Genomic DNA, 13,337 nt, shown 5'->3' with positions numbered 1-13,337 from the left:
AATTTAAGTAAAAAGTGTTTGCTGTGATATTAATAATATTATTTTATTCTTTTATTTTTATTAATATTATATTATTAGTTTGTGCTGGTTGCTTTTTACTAGGAACCCATTGGGTCTCAGGACTTTATGAAGTGCCAGCTGCAGGTAATAGAATCATTACGTATTATTTGCTGTCTCTTGGCCATCAGCATGTACTGTACCATCAGCAATCAGCACCTTTTCTCTGTATTTGTGTGTTTCTGAATGTTTCATCCCCAGCACTCCCTTTCTTGAACGTGTTTCCGTAAGGCCTGCTTCTCGAGACTCTGTAATTATGTTCAAGGCGTGTTTCTGACCTCCTGTCCAGTTTTATACATTCCATTTCTGAAGGTGACGCTCTCAGCGTACCTCAAACACCTTTACTCCTCCTTCTGTGTCTCATATATGACCAATCACACCAAAGCCAAACTGACCAATCAGATTGCTTAGAGGGTCTGGACACACAGACCTTATTATTTTGTTAGATATACAGTATGCTCTGATTATGACCAGAATCACACAAACCTTTGTGATTCACATTTGCAAAATGTCAAAATTGAGGTCTTTGTATTTTCTGAATTTTTCCACCTCTTTGACCGAGACATTTGTACCATCTTCTATGGCTACGTCAATAAGTTGACATCGCCTCTTGCTTCTGAGAATGATCTCTGGTTGGTTGGCATGGTGTTCACAGCTACATTTTAACTAGTGGTGGTGTTCTTCATATTGATGTTCTTTCGAAGATGGAGATCAAACAAATGATCAAGCCATGGGAGGTCAAGTTCATGGAGCATTGACCAGTGCAGGTAGTTAGCTATCTGATTAGTTATCACATACTCTGAGACACCAGAGGAAATTAAAGGGAAGGAAGGGCATTTAGGAGTGAAGCCAGGAAGCAATTCTTTATGCAAAGAGTTATGGGAATTTAGAACAAACTACCAAGACATGTAATTGAAGCAGAAGCCTTGACAACCATTAATAAGTATCTAGATGAGATGTTGGGACAGCTGAAGTATAAGCTAAACAAATGAGCTTGATGAACTTAATGTTCTTCTCTTCATTGTCAGATTTGTTCTGATTGCATCGATAAGTGAATTCTTTTGGTGCTTGCACTGAGAATCTAGCAACAACATGATTGATGTGATCTTCTTGTTGCAGGAATATCCAGCTCTTGCTATCAACATCCATCCATCCATCTATTATCCAACCCGCTATATCCTAACTACAGGGTCACGGGAGTCTACTGAAGCCAATCCCAGCCAACACAGGGCACCAGGCAGGGAACAAACCCCGGGCAGGGTGCCAGCCCACCACAGGGCACACACACACACACCAAGTACAAACTAGGGACAATCTAGAATTGCCAATGCACCTAACCTGCATGTCTTTGGACTGTGGAAGGAAACTGGAGCACCAGGAGGAAACCCACGCAGACACGCGGAGAACCCGGGTCTCCTAACTTCAAGGCAGCAGCGCTACCACTGCGCCACCGTGCCGCCACTATCAACATCCATCCTGAAATATTCTTCTGATGTGTTATTATTATTATTATTATTAATTTAGTGGAAGTATTTATCTAAGTTGACTTACAAAGCAAGCTATAATACCTACAATAAAAGTGACTAGAAACTACACAGTTCACAAACTATTAGATTCACATACCTGCATTCATGTCCCTGGGAATCAAAATGTAAAAGGTGTGAAAGGAAATTCAACATGGAAATGTCAAAGCACTGCGTACAAAAGTAAAAAGAAGAATTGAAAAAAGAAAATTTGACCTCTTTCAATTGCTCTCTTCTGCAGACTTCCATTCAGTTCTGTTGGTAGTCCAGAAATAAACACTGACCTCCAGTGATGTTCTTTAAATAGCTCGTGGGGCAGAAAATGCCAGTCCACCCTGGCTTTTGAAAATCCTCTTTTTAGAAAATGCTGGCTACAATCACAGGTATGGGGACTGTAAAGCTCTCTCTTCTTAGATAGCAGCAATCCATTTAGATTGGGTTTCGGCATTGGTGGGAAATGTATGAAAACTAAGCACCTTGTTTTACTTACTGGAAGCTCAACATAAAGGTACACAACATTGTTCAACTGTAGAGCAATCTGTACACTGAAACTGAAACTTCTTCTTCTCGGCCATTATCTCCACTAAAGGAAAATCAGTTCATGCAGTATGGACAACGGAAATGACTGAGCTGGCTGAAATTTCATCTGAAGTGTGGCAGCACTACCATGTGAATATAGTAAATTATTGTGATCACTGTTCTCCTTGGGACACTCAAAGCTTTAGAAATGGTTTTATACCCTTGACCTGAACTATGCCTCATCACAATTTGATTGCAGCGGTCTAAAGAGAGCTCCTTGGACTTTATGGCTTGGTGTTAGTCCTGACATGCAGTGTGAATCGCTTCACCTTTTATACCCATCTTAATGATGCCCAGTCAATTCAGTTTGTCTCAGATGGACTCCAGTCAAGTTCTAGACACATCTCAAGGAGAATCAATGCAAACAGGAGGCCCCTGAGCACAATTTGGAGAGCCACAGCAAAGGGTCTCTATACTTGGAGAGATTAATGTTTTTGCAATAACCTTCTGAAAACGTGTGTTCACTTGGTTTATTGAGTGTAGATTGATGGGCAAAACGGCAAATGTATTAATTTAAAATATTAATTTATAATACACTAAAGTGAGCAAAAGGTTAAGGGTTCTGAATACATTCTGAATCCAACATACTTCTACTTGTCTATAACAAAAAAAAAAATCTTGAATTTTTTTTTTTAATTAATTCATGAGAGGGAGGCACGGTGGTGCAGTGGTAGTGCTGCTGCCTTGCAGTAAGGACACCTGGGTTTGCTTCCCGGGTCCTCCCTGCGTGGAGTTTGCATGTTCTCCCTGTGTCTGTGTGGGTTTCCTCCCACAGTCCAAAGACATGCAGGTTAGGTGAACTGGCGATTTTAAAATTGTCCCTAGTGTGTGCTTGGTGTGTGGTTGTCTGTGGGTGTGTGTGCCCTGCGGTGGGCTGGCGCCCTGCCCAGGGTTTGTTCCTGCCTTGTGCTGGCTGGTATTGGCTCCAGCAGACCCTGTGACCCTGTGTTAGGATGCAGCGGGTTGGATAATGGATGGATGGATGGATGTTTTAGTGCTGTTTACAAACACAGCACTTAAAATGTGCATGTAAAAAAACTAACACTTCACCACAGTCAGGGTCTTTAATGACCCTATACAATTTAAGGTGAATAAATGATCATAATAAATAATTCTGGCACATTTTTGTGACTAAATTGCTGAAGATGAAATGAATAAGGCATACCTAAAGAACTGTATACACAATATAATATGTGACCAAGTGAGATCTGTAAACATGACATAACAGGTCACTAGCCGCACAAGGTATGTTGGCACGAGTTCATTTGTTTTTTCCATCTCGTTCTTCTGGACTAATTTGTCCACCTTGTCTGGATTCACAGCTGGTGCCTGCTAATTAAGTGGTAATCACCTTGTTAAGCCAGCACACACATTCAGGTGCTCACCTCACCTCAACTCACCAGCATGAGTTTAAACAATGTTTGCACTAAAACCATTAAAATAAATAACACTCCCCCTACTGAATGAAGAAATAACTGTCTGATGTAGGAGTTTTCGCTCGCATGCCAATGTTAACTTGTTGATAGAGGATTGCCATCCCACGGATTGGACAGCGACGTCCTACCCCCACATGCATCAGACATGCAGGTTAGGTGCATTGGTGATCCTAAAATGTCCCTAGTGCATGGTGTGTGTGTGTGTGTGTCCTGCGGTGGGCTGGCACCCGGCCCAGGATTTGTTCCTGCCTTGCACCCTGGGCTTGGCTCCAGCAGACCCCCGTGACCCTGTGTTAGGATATAGGGGGTTGCATAATGACTGACTGACTAATCCATGACACATAACCATGAAAATTTACAAAAAAAAACATACAAGGCCACAAGCACCAGCATTCAACATGTAACCAGTCTCTGGCACTGTAATGATTTACATCTCTAATCTCATAACCGCATGGATAAATTCCTAGTAAAAGGCTGACATCTCCCCATCAGATATCTGACTGTTCATACAAATAAACAGATTTACTGCAAGTCTATTGTGGCCAAATGGAAAATGTCAGAAAATAGTTAAGTAAGTGAAGGAGACGAAAACAACTCATAAAGGGTTTCCCAAGGGAATCACAGTGGTCTTTCTTGCAAAGAGATCTTTACAAAATCAAAAGTTCAAAATAATAGTTATGAAGAATTTTAAATGTAACTAATTGCTCCTTATTGCTACCATATTGAAGTTTTAGGTCATGAATGCAGACTTAACCCCTGCAGACTAAACCCCTGTAGACCTGCCAGGGGGATGAACAATAATGCAAATATTTTAAAATCTGCTTAATATCATTCATTTACTCACTGCTGTAATCAAAGTACAGAGCTTTGCCATTAAAAATGACATATTGTATACTGCGATACAGTGATCCTTCAAAGAATGCGGTATCATTGCATCACATGTGTCCCCGGGTTATCTGAATGTCCTAATACAATTGTGCTAGGAGGTTCACCCCCTGCTCACTTTGCTCACCAACCCCCCTGGCCTGTACTACGCATCAGCCACTTCACATCTCTGCTGCTCATGGTGTGAAGAGGGGGGCTGAATGCACCCCAAGGAGATGCGGCCGCTTCTCCAAAACCCCCTCTTAAATGGTGACACAATGGGAAACAAATACAGTTTTTTTGTCAGCTGCTGGTTTGCTGCTGCTGCCACCACGCCACATGATCTGCATGTTGCACGGCACTTCGAACATTTAAAAGCATGTACAGCAGCTGTCCTACTCTTTGTCTTTTATTTCCGGCCCTGGGCGTGGTTGAATCTCTTGGTAAAAAGTCTCATCTCGTGGGACATGAGTTCTTGATATTTTTTACTTTAGAATTTAAAAACGAAATAAGAATCTGAAAATCTAACAACTTCACATTAAAGTTTGATAAACTCAGAAAAGTATGATACCAAACATATACATGTAGGTTTTAAAAATCCAGATTTAAAATGTGACTGAAAATATGAAATAAAACGATCACATAAAATCATTGCACTTTTAGGCTGAGGATTTTATATATAGAGAGTATATATATATATATATATATATATATATATATATATATATGTTTCTCTGTCTGTCTGGTTTTCATGAAAGAACTACTTAACGGATTTAGATTGGGTTTTCTTCTGTAATTTGCTGGAACATTCCGGTTGATTTTGCGACTTCTCTCATCACACTAATTATCACAGTTCGTTTGTGGCACCGATTTATTTCCCAACACCCCCCCACCCCCACCCCACGCGCCTGCCTCTGGCCAAGTTGGTCTACCTCTCGCCACATGTTGAAGCATACCTTGCCTCCTTAGCTAGCGTTACCTGTTTGTTCAACAGACATTATCATCGAGAGATTGTTAAGGACTAACATTTGACATTTTTGAGAGACAGATCAAAGCTACGTTCGTTTTAGAGTGTAGCTGCTGATTGGCAGAGATATCACGGCCACGTGATTTTCTTCACACATGGGGGATGCTCTCCTGTCAGACCTCAACACGATCAGATACAGTAGCAACATTTGACATCGGAGCGTACCTACCTTCCATTTGGCCAGAATTTTATTTTTTCATTTTTTTTTTAAAGTTTGTCTTATTTCACTACTATGTGGACACAGCTAGTTAACAAATAAATATGAGGGGTGTTTCAGTTTTCAACTGGCATCTCAGTCCCATTTCTACAGTATATTTCACTTTTATTTATATTTTTGAGTCTTACAACTATTGGTGCTGCAATATGGATACACAATATAATTTCTTTAGCAACTGTTTATATTCTAGCAGAATAAGATCTTCCCTTCATAATAATACATAACACGTTTTCAGTAATATAATTGTATGCTATGGATACTTAATTGAAAAGGAATCCTGTTTATGTTCTGCTTCAAAACAGTAAAACTAGACACTTTACTTGTGGATATTTTATAACATTTGTTTTCTGGGAGTTTCTAACAGATTCTCTGACACTTTTATAGTTTTTGGAAGCTTATTCCAACACCTATAGAAATAAAAATAGCATTGAAAGTGCATTTTTTGCTATTAACATGACTGAATTTTGCGATTTATTTGGATGTAACATATGCGTACAACATCATTAATTTTCAAGCTGTAAAAATTCTGAAATAGAAATGCCTGACCTTTATTTTGAGAGGTAGAACATCAATACTGAGTGAAGGATGATGAAGTTATAGCCAGTTACATCAAAGTAGCAGAAAATGGCCAAAAATGAGGCTGTGTTTAAATTAAATTGTCTCAGTGTGCTATCATAGTACATCAGCGGCATCAGGTCTCGTTACAAGTAATGTGGTCACAGCTCTTTAAGCAACATGACAATATATAAAAAGTGGCATTATGATGAAATAAAATCAACTAGACTAGAACTAGAACTCAAAAAAGTGTTCAAGTACACTTAGCGTTCATAACACGTTCACAACAAAGTCACTCTCTCTTTGAATTATTGAAGGTCAGGATCAGAAAAACATGTTTGAGAAGAAGGAGTACTTGTCTAGGCAGTGTAAGAAAATGAGAACTAAACCCAAAGTCCAGATAGCAACACATTAGGTATAAAAGTTCAAAAGTTCTCTGGGCTTATTAAAAGTTAAAAGAGATGATCCATGATTATTGATTCTTGCTAGACAAAAATTATAGTTCACACACAAAATAAACTTCCACTTATGTAAAAAAAAAAAAATAGAGGCACAGAAAGATTTTATTACTTAAATAAAAAAAAAATTAAATGATCACACTTTGGTTTAGGTATTTATTATAAATCAGTTGTTGTCAGCTGTGGTAATAATCAAGCCTTGAGACAATAAAGAGGTTTAGAGCAGCCTCTCATATAAATGAGAACTGGCTGCTGACTGCGACAATAAGGTTGATGCAAAGGTCTTTACAGACAAGCGTCCACACCAGAACTAAAAAGGTTAGGAAACATGGCGGAAATACAGCTGAAAAGCAGGAAGAAAAGGGATCTTGGGACTGGAACTGGAAATGAGGGCATCGGGCTGCAACTTCTTGGGATGTGGAAATTATGTCATTAGAAGGTGGGCTCTTCTGGGGCGGAACAGGAAGTGATGTCTGCCAGAGAGTCAGGTGGATTTTCCCACATTTGGTCTGTGGGGAGATAACAGGAAGGATTAGTGCACTCTGCCATCCCGGGAATTACCTTCTTCTGAGCCCTTTAGCTGCCTCCCATGTGCATGTGTGTGACACAACCTATAAATGTTTTATAAGCTAATGTGTTATTAAATAAATTATTAAAAGCAAGACACTTGAAATAGTTACTGTCATTTTTGATTTGATTATATCATGTCATAAAAGCTTAATGGATGGTTAATAGCTGTTTATAATGGATACCCAAACTAAAGTTTTACCAAAATGAATTCTACTCCCCTTTTCTGTCATCGGAGTCCTTGTTTTCTTTTAGTGTTGAAGTTGATACATCACACATTGGAATGGGGAAGCACTGCCTGTCAATCACATAGTGGGTTGTCAGATTTCAGAATCATAGATCGGGTCGGCCACCATTTTGAGTGACCAAAACAACAACAACAACAACATTTATTTCTATAGCACATTTTCATACAAACAGTAGCTCAAAGTGCTTTACATAATAAAGAATAGAAAAATAAAAGACACAATAAGAAAACAAAATAAATCAACATTAATGAACATCGAATAAGAGTAAGATCCAATGGCCAGGGGGGACAGAAAAAACAAAAAAAAAACTCCAGACGGCTGGAGAAAAAATAAAATCTGTAGGGATTCCAGACCGTGAGACTGCCCAGTCCCCTCTGGGCATTCTACCTAACATAAATGAAACAGTCCTCTTTGGATTTAGGATTCTCACGGAAGGACTTGATGATGATGATGGTCACGTAGACTTCTGCCTTTTAATCCATCCATCATTGTTGTAGCATCATGAAGCTTTGTTTAGGTGGAGGTGGTGCAAGCCATCACCACAAAGAAACCGGAAAAAGAAACAGAAGAGAGAGTAGGGGTCAGTACGGATTTTAGAGCCACCATGAATAGTTATTATAAAGAATTGAACATACAGAGTATCAGGATTAAGTTAAATTAAGATTAAATTGAAGTTATAGAAAGGCCATGTTAAAGTAATATGTTTTCAGCAGTGTTTTAAACTGCTCTACTGTATCAGCCTGGCAAATTCCTATTGGCAGGCTATTCCAGATTTTAGCTGCATAACAGCAGAAGGCCGCCTCACCACTTCTTTTAAGTTTAGCTCTTGGAATTCTAAGCAGACACTCATTTGAGGATCTGAGGTTACGATTTGGAATATAAGGTGTCAGACATTCCGATATATAAGATGGGGCAAGATTATTTAAGGCTTTATAAACCATAAGCAGAATTTTAAAGTCAATCCTGAATGACACAGGCAACCAGTGTAGTGACATTAAAACTGGAGAAATGTGTTCGGATTTTCTTTTCCTAGTTAGGATTCTAGCAGCTGCATTCTGCACTCGTTGCAGTCGATTTATGTCTATTTTGGGTAGTCCTGAGAGGAGTGCGTTGTGTGAACTAATTTCTCAGCATCTTTCAATGATATAAGAGGTCTAACTTTTGCTATGTTTCTTAGGTGAAAAAATGCTGTCCTAGTGATCTGATTAACTCTTTTAGGGCTAATTTTTTTTTTTTTCTTATCTCCCAGGGCTGAATATTTTTCCAAAAACTAACATTTTTTAAAAAAGAACACAAAGCAATTGTTTAACATATCAAATCAACAAAAAATATTTACTTTTGACAAATATTACTGTCTTGCATGTTGTATGAGCCTGCATACTCTATGATTTCACATACATATCACATACATTTTACACAGCAAAGTCCTGCAAAGTCTGATCTCGGTCCAAGCAGCCAATTTCAGTCATTGCCACATTGCACTGCTACAATACGTGTTGCTTTGGTGCCTACTTTTCAATTGTCTGTTGCTGCACTTTCTCACATATATTGTTAGTGTGTGCTGTAGAGAGACAAGTCACCCTTTTGCCATTGTGCCATTCCACTGCCACCAAGTTTTCTGCCCGCATGAAAACCGTATTGTCACCTCTTTTCATCTTCTGAAACTTTATGAACTTTATGCATGGCATTATAGCCTGGCTCACCCCATGGGATTTGCTTCTGTTTATTACAGAAGTGAATAAAACTTTGCAGAAGCACGTACCTATCACCATGCTACATAACCTGTCCAAAGCCACCAGGGACAAAGCACGTTTGGACCAATGCTCCCTGAAGTTATATCACCAGTTCTGTCCCATCTCTATTTGTAATACCACAGCACGCTTCATCTCGTCTTTTGTTGTGTGTTTACACTTTGAAAAATGAGAATGCGATGCAAACGCAGCCCGCGATTGAAAAAATTTCTCTGCCTACCTGTTTATCTCGTCTGGCGGTAGCTGAAAAGCAGCATCAGGAGAGAGCAGCCTGAAGTACAGCAGCTGGTGATCTGTCGTGTCCAACAGCAAGCCATGCCATCTTGTGAAGTCCAGTAGCCAGATCGGCTCTCAACGGATCAATGTCTGTGTATTTATCCCACGCGAACCTTGCTGTAGATGCATCGGCTGCGCGAAGCGCTCAGCTGGCAGCAGATCTGCTGGCGCGGCATCGGCTGGTGTTTGATCAGCTGATGCCGGCTTCTCACTCTCTTGCTCGATCTCCTGATCACTGTCAATAAAATCCGATTCTGAAAAATCAGAGTCCGACTCCGCGATAATGCGCAAAACATTGTCATTGTCTGCCGAGTGTTTTCTTTTCTGCACTCGCCTCGCTCCATTGTCACATGTCGATACCATCTTGCCATTGTTTACATTTCGCAACTCACGCACACGCTAGGATTAATTGCCGAGTCAACGAGTCTATCATTCTTCCAAGCACAGAGGGAATGCCTGTGACGTGACAGTGAGATTTGTCGCCATTAACAGCTGATTATCGCCCTCTATCCCTGGATGTCGACTTTAGTCGACATTCGCCCTCAACCCCTCCTGTCGACAAAAGTTGACATCCGCCCTAAAAGAGTTAATATGTGATTTAAAATTCAGATTACAGTCAACAATTACCCCTAAGCTTTTTACCTCCATCTTGACTTTTAATCCTAATGTATCCAGTTTATTTCTAATAGCTTCATTGAATTCATTATTGCAGATCACTAAGATTTCAGTTTTCTCTTCATTTAAAGTTACTATTCATCCATTCAGAAATACCAGTAAGACATTGTGTTAGTGAATCGAGAGAGTCGGAGTCATCAGGTGCTATTGATAAGTACAGCTGTGTGTCATCAGCATAGCTGTGGTAACTCACGTTGTAACCTGAGATAATCTGACCTAACGGAAGCATGTAGATTGAGAAGAGCAGCGGACCCAGGATAGAGCCTTGTGGAACACCATATAGTATATCATGTGTCTTTGAGATTTGATTGCCACAACTCACAAAGAAATATCTACCTGCCAGGTAGGATTCAAACCAATTTAAGACACTGCCAGAGAGGCCCACCCATTGACTAAGGCGATTTCGAAGAATATTGTGATCAATGGTGTCAAATGCAGCACTCAGATCTAAGAGGATGAGAACAGATAAATGGCCTCTGTCTGCATTTACCCGCAAGTCATTTACTACTTTAACGAGTGCAGTTTCTGTGCTGTGATTTGTTCTAAAACCCGACTGAAATTTATCAAGAATAGCAGGTTTATTGAGATGGTCATTTAACTGCATAATGGCTGCCTTCTCCAGAACTTTACTTAAGAAAGGCAGGTTAGAGATGGGTCTAAAATTTTCAAGAGCCGAGGGGTCAAGATTATGTTTCTTAAGTAGGGGTTTAACTACAGCAGTCTTAAGACAGTCTGGGAAGACCCCCGTATCTAATGACAAATCTACTATGTCAAGAAAGATGTTAAGGAACTAAGGAAGACAAAAAATAGATTATTTAAATTAAATTATAATTCTAGATTTATAAAAATGTATAATCTAAATATAAGTATATGTAAATAAGTGCATATATAGAACATATATAAAACAGTCATTACTTTCAAAATGAATTACACACGAGTACAGGCAGTCATAATGAGCATGAGAAATGTACAAAGACACGAGCACATGATCTACACGGACACACACACGATTCAAACACTCAGATAAGCTGACAGTTACAAATTTTACTCATAAAAGGTGATACACCAGTATATCTACAAAAATGTATTGAGCTTCTTTAACTAGATATTCAATAAAAAAATGTAAGTTAAGATTTTTTTTTGAATATATCATTTTTGTTCAGAGGCAAAACGGGACTTGGGATTTGTCTCTTGAACTCGGTACAGTCCCCCTCAAATCGGAACATCTGTCAACCCTAAGTGACCATATTCCCTATGACAAACATTAGGCTGGGAAACTTAGCCGGATATTATAAGCACTGTATTGTATCTAAAATTCTGTTATACATTTCAGAAAATGTTCCATGTGTCATGTTTTTAACTTGTTATTTCTTATGTCCCACAGATCAGATCTGATTATGATAAGGGGAACCTTTCTATAAAGTATATACTTTCAGGAGATGGAGCAGGAAGTGATTTTAAAATTGACGAAAACACTGGCAAAATCTATAGTATCAAGAGGCTGGATCGAGAGAAAAAGGCATTCTACACAATGCGAGCGCAAGCAATTGACAAAAAGACCATGCAACCTGTGGAGCCGGAGTCAGAATTTATTATTAAGGTTCAGGATATAAATGACAATAAACCAGTGTTTCAAAATGAACCTTACATTACTAGCATTCCAGAAATGTGTGCACCAGGTAAGGAAAATCAAACATTTCAATATGTTTAAAAAGTTGTATTAATTTATCATTTCCAGTAAATAATCTACAGCTATAAATAAATGTCAGAAAGACCAGCCATAAAAATCTCTCTGACATGTTTTTGACATTTTTTTCTGTTGTAATTACATAGTGGAGTAGCTAACTAAATTCTTTTAGGACTCAGTTCTTTTCTACTAAAAGTATTTATAATGATATATACAGTATATATATATATATATATATACAGTACATACACAGGGTGGCGCAGGGAGTAGGGAAGTAGGTGTTGGCGACCCTGGGGCATCGGTAGTTGTTTAGGACCAATGTGGCCTCGTTTAGACCCCCTTGCCCTTAGTTGTAATGGAGCAGTGAAGTGCTGCGTAATGAGCATTCGCTGTGAAGCCTTTTATAAGAATGGTGACAGTGTGATTGTTGCACAAGTGGAATTTCGGCGTCATTACCAGTTAGGACGTCATGATCGTGTCCCGTCTGGTCATGCAATTACAACAAAGGTGCGTAATTTTGAATAAACAGGTTCAGCCTTAACAAAGAAGTCCCCAGGTGGAGCCACATTGCATATTGCCCGACAATCAATGACAGCTATTCAACGATTGTTTGGAAGTCGCATCATTTCACACAACGGTGATATTCCATGGGGTCTGAGATCCCCAGATCTTAATGTTTGTGACTTTTTTTCTGTGGGAACATCTTAAAAGCCAAGTGTACTGCACACGTCCTGCAACCACTGCTGAACTAAAAAGGAAGATTGAAGAGGAAATCGCTGGCATTCCTCTTGATAAACAGTGCAGAATTTCCACAACAGGCTGTCACGATGTGTACAGAGAAATGGACAACACCTTCATGATGTTTTCTTCAAAACATAAAATTAACATTGAATGAATATTAATTAAATTAATTAATCATTATCCTGTACAATACATTTCATCATTAAATGTATTTTGTAATATGATTATTCATGCATTGAGTGCTAATTGAAAATTTCCCATTTCCCTGCATCACCTTATATATATCTCTCTATTATTAAAAAATCTTGGAAGGCGACGATACATGATTTTTCTCTGAGACACTCTACCGTCCCACGAGACAAGGCAGTGAGACAAAAGGACAGCTGCCGTACAAGCTTTTACATAATTGACACGCAGCGCGATAAGCAGAACACGCAGCAGCTGATCCGACCGCATCTCCTTAGTGTGTGTTCAGCCCCCCTCATCACCCCCAACACAACGCGAGCGGCAGAGATGCAAAGTGGGTTGCACACACTGCCCCCGGGGTGGGTGAGCAAAGCGGGCAGGGGGCACAGCCCCCTAGTATATATATATTTAAATGTATATATAGTAAATATGGAGAGCAGAAGACAGGTACAGTCCCCCTCAAACTGGGATATCTGTCAACCCTAATTGA

At 39.4% G+C, this 13,337-nt stretch overlaps 1 protein-coding gene across 1 annotated transcript in view; it reads left to right on the top strand.

Annotated features, from left to right (window-relative positions):
- The window catches only part of LOC120530070 (cadherin-7-like), a 139,839-nt gene that overhangs the window by 37,751 nt on the left and 88,751 nt on the right, over window positions 1-13,337 (top strand). Inside the window, exon 4 of the mRNA XM_039754217.1 lies at window positions 11,618-11,912. Within this exon, the coding sequence (XP_039610151.1) occupies window positions 11,618-11,912 (295 nt within the window). The remainder of the gene's footprint in view (window positions 1-11,617; window positions 11,913-13,337) is intronic.

Source organism: Polypterus senegalus, chromosome 5 (genome assembly GCF_016835505.1).
Source record: "Polypterus senegalus isolate Bchr_013 chromosome 5, ASM1683550v1, whole genome shotgun sequence".
In the NCBI taxonomy this organism is placed as follows: Eukaryota; Metazoa; Chordata; class Cladistia; order Polypteriformes; family Polypteridae; genus Polypterus; species Polypterus senegalus.
Note: the sequence above shows the minus strand (reverse complement) of the source record. Positions and strands in the feature narration are given on the sequence as shown.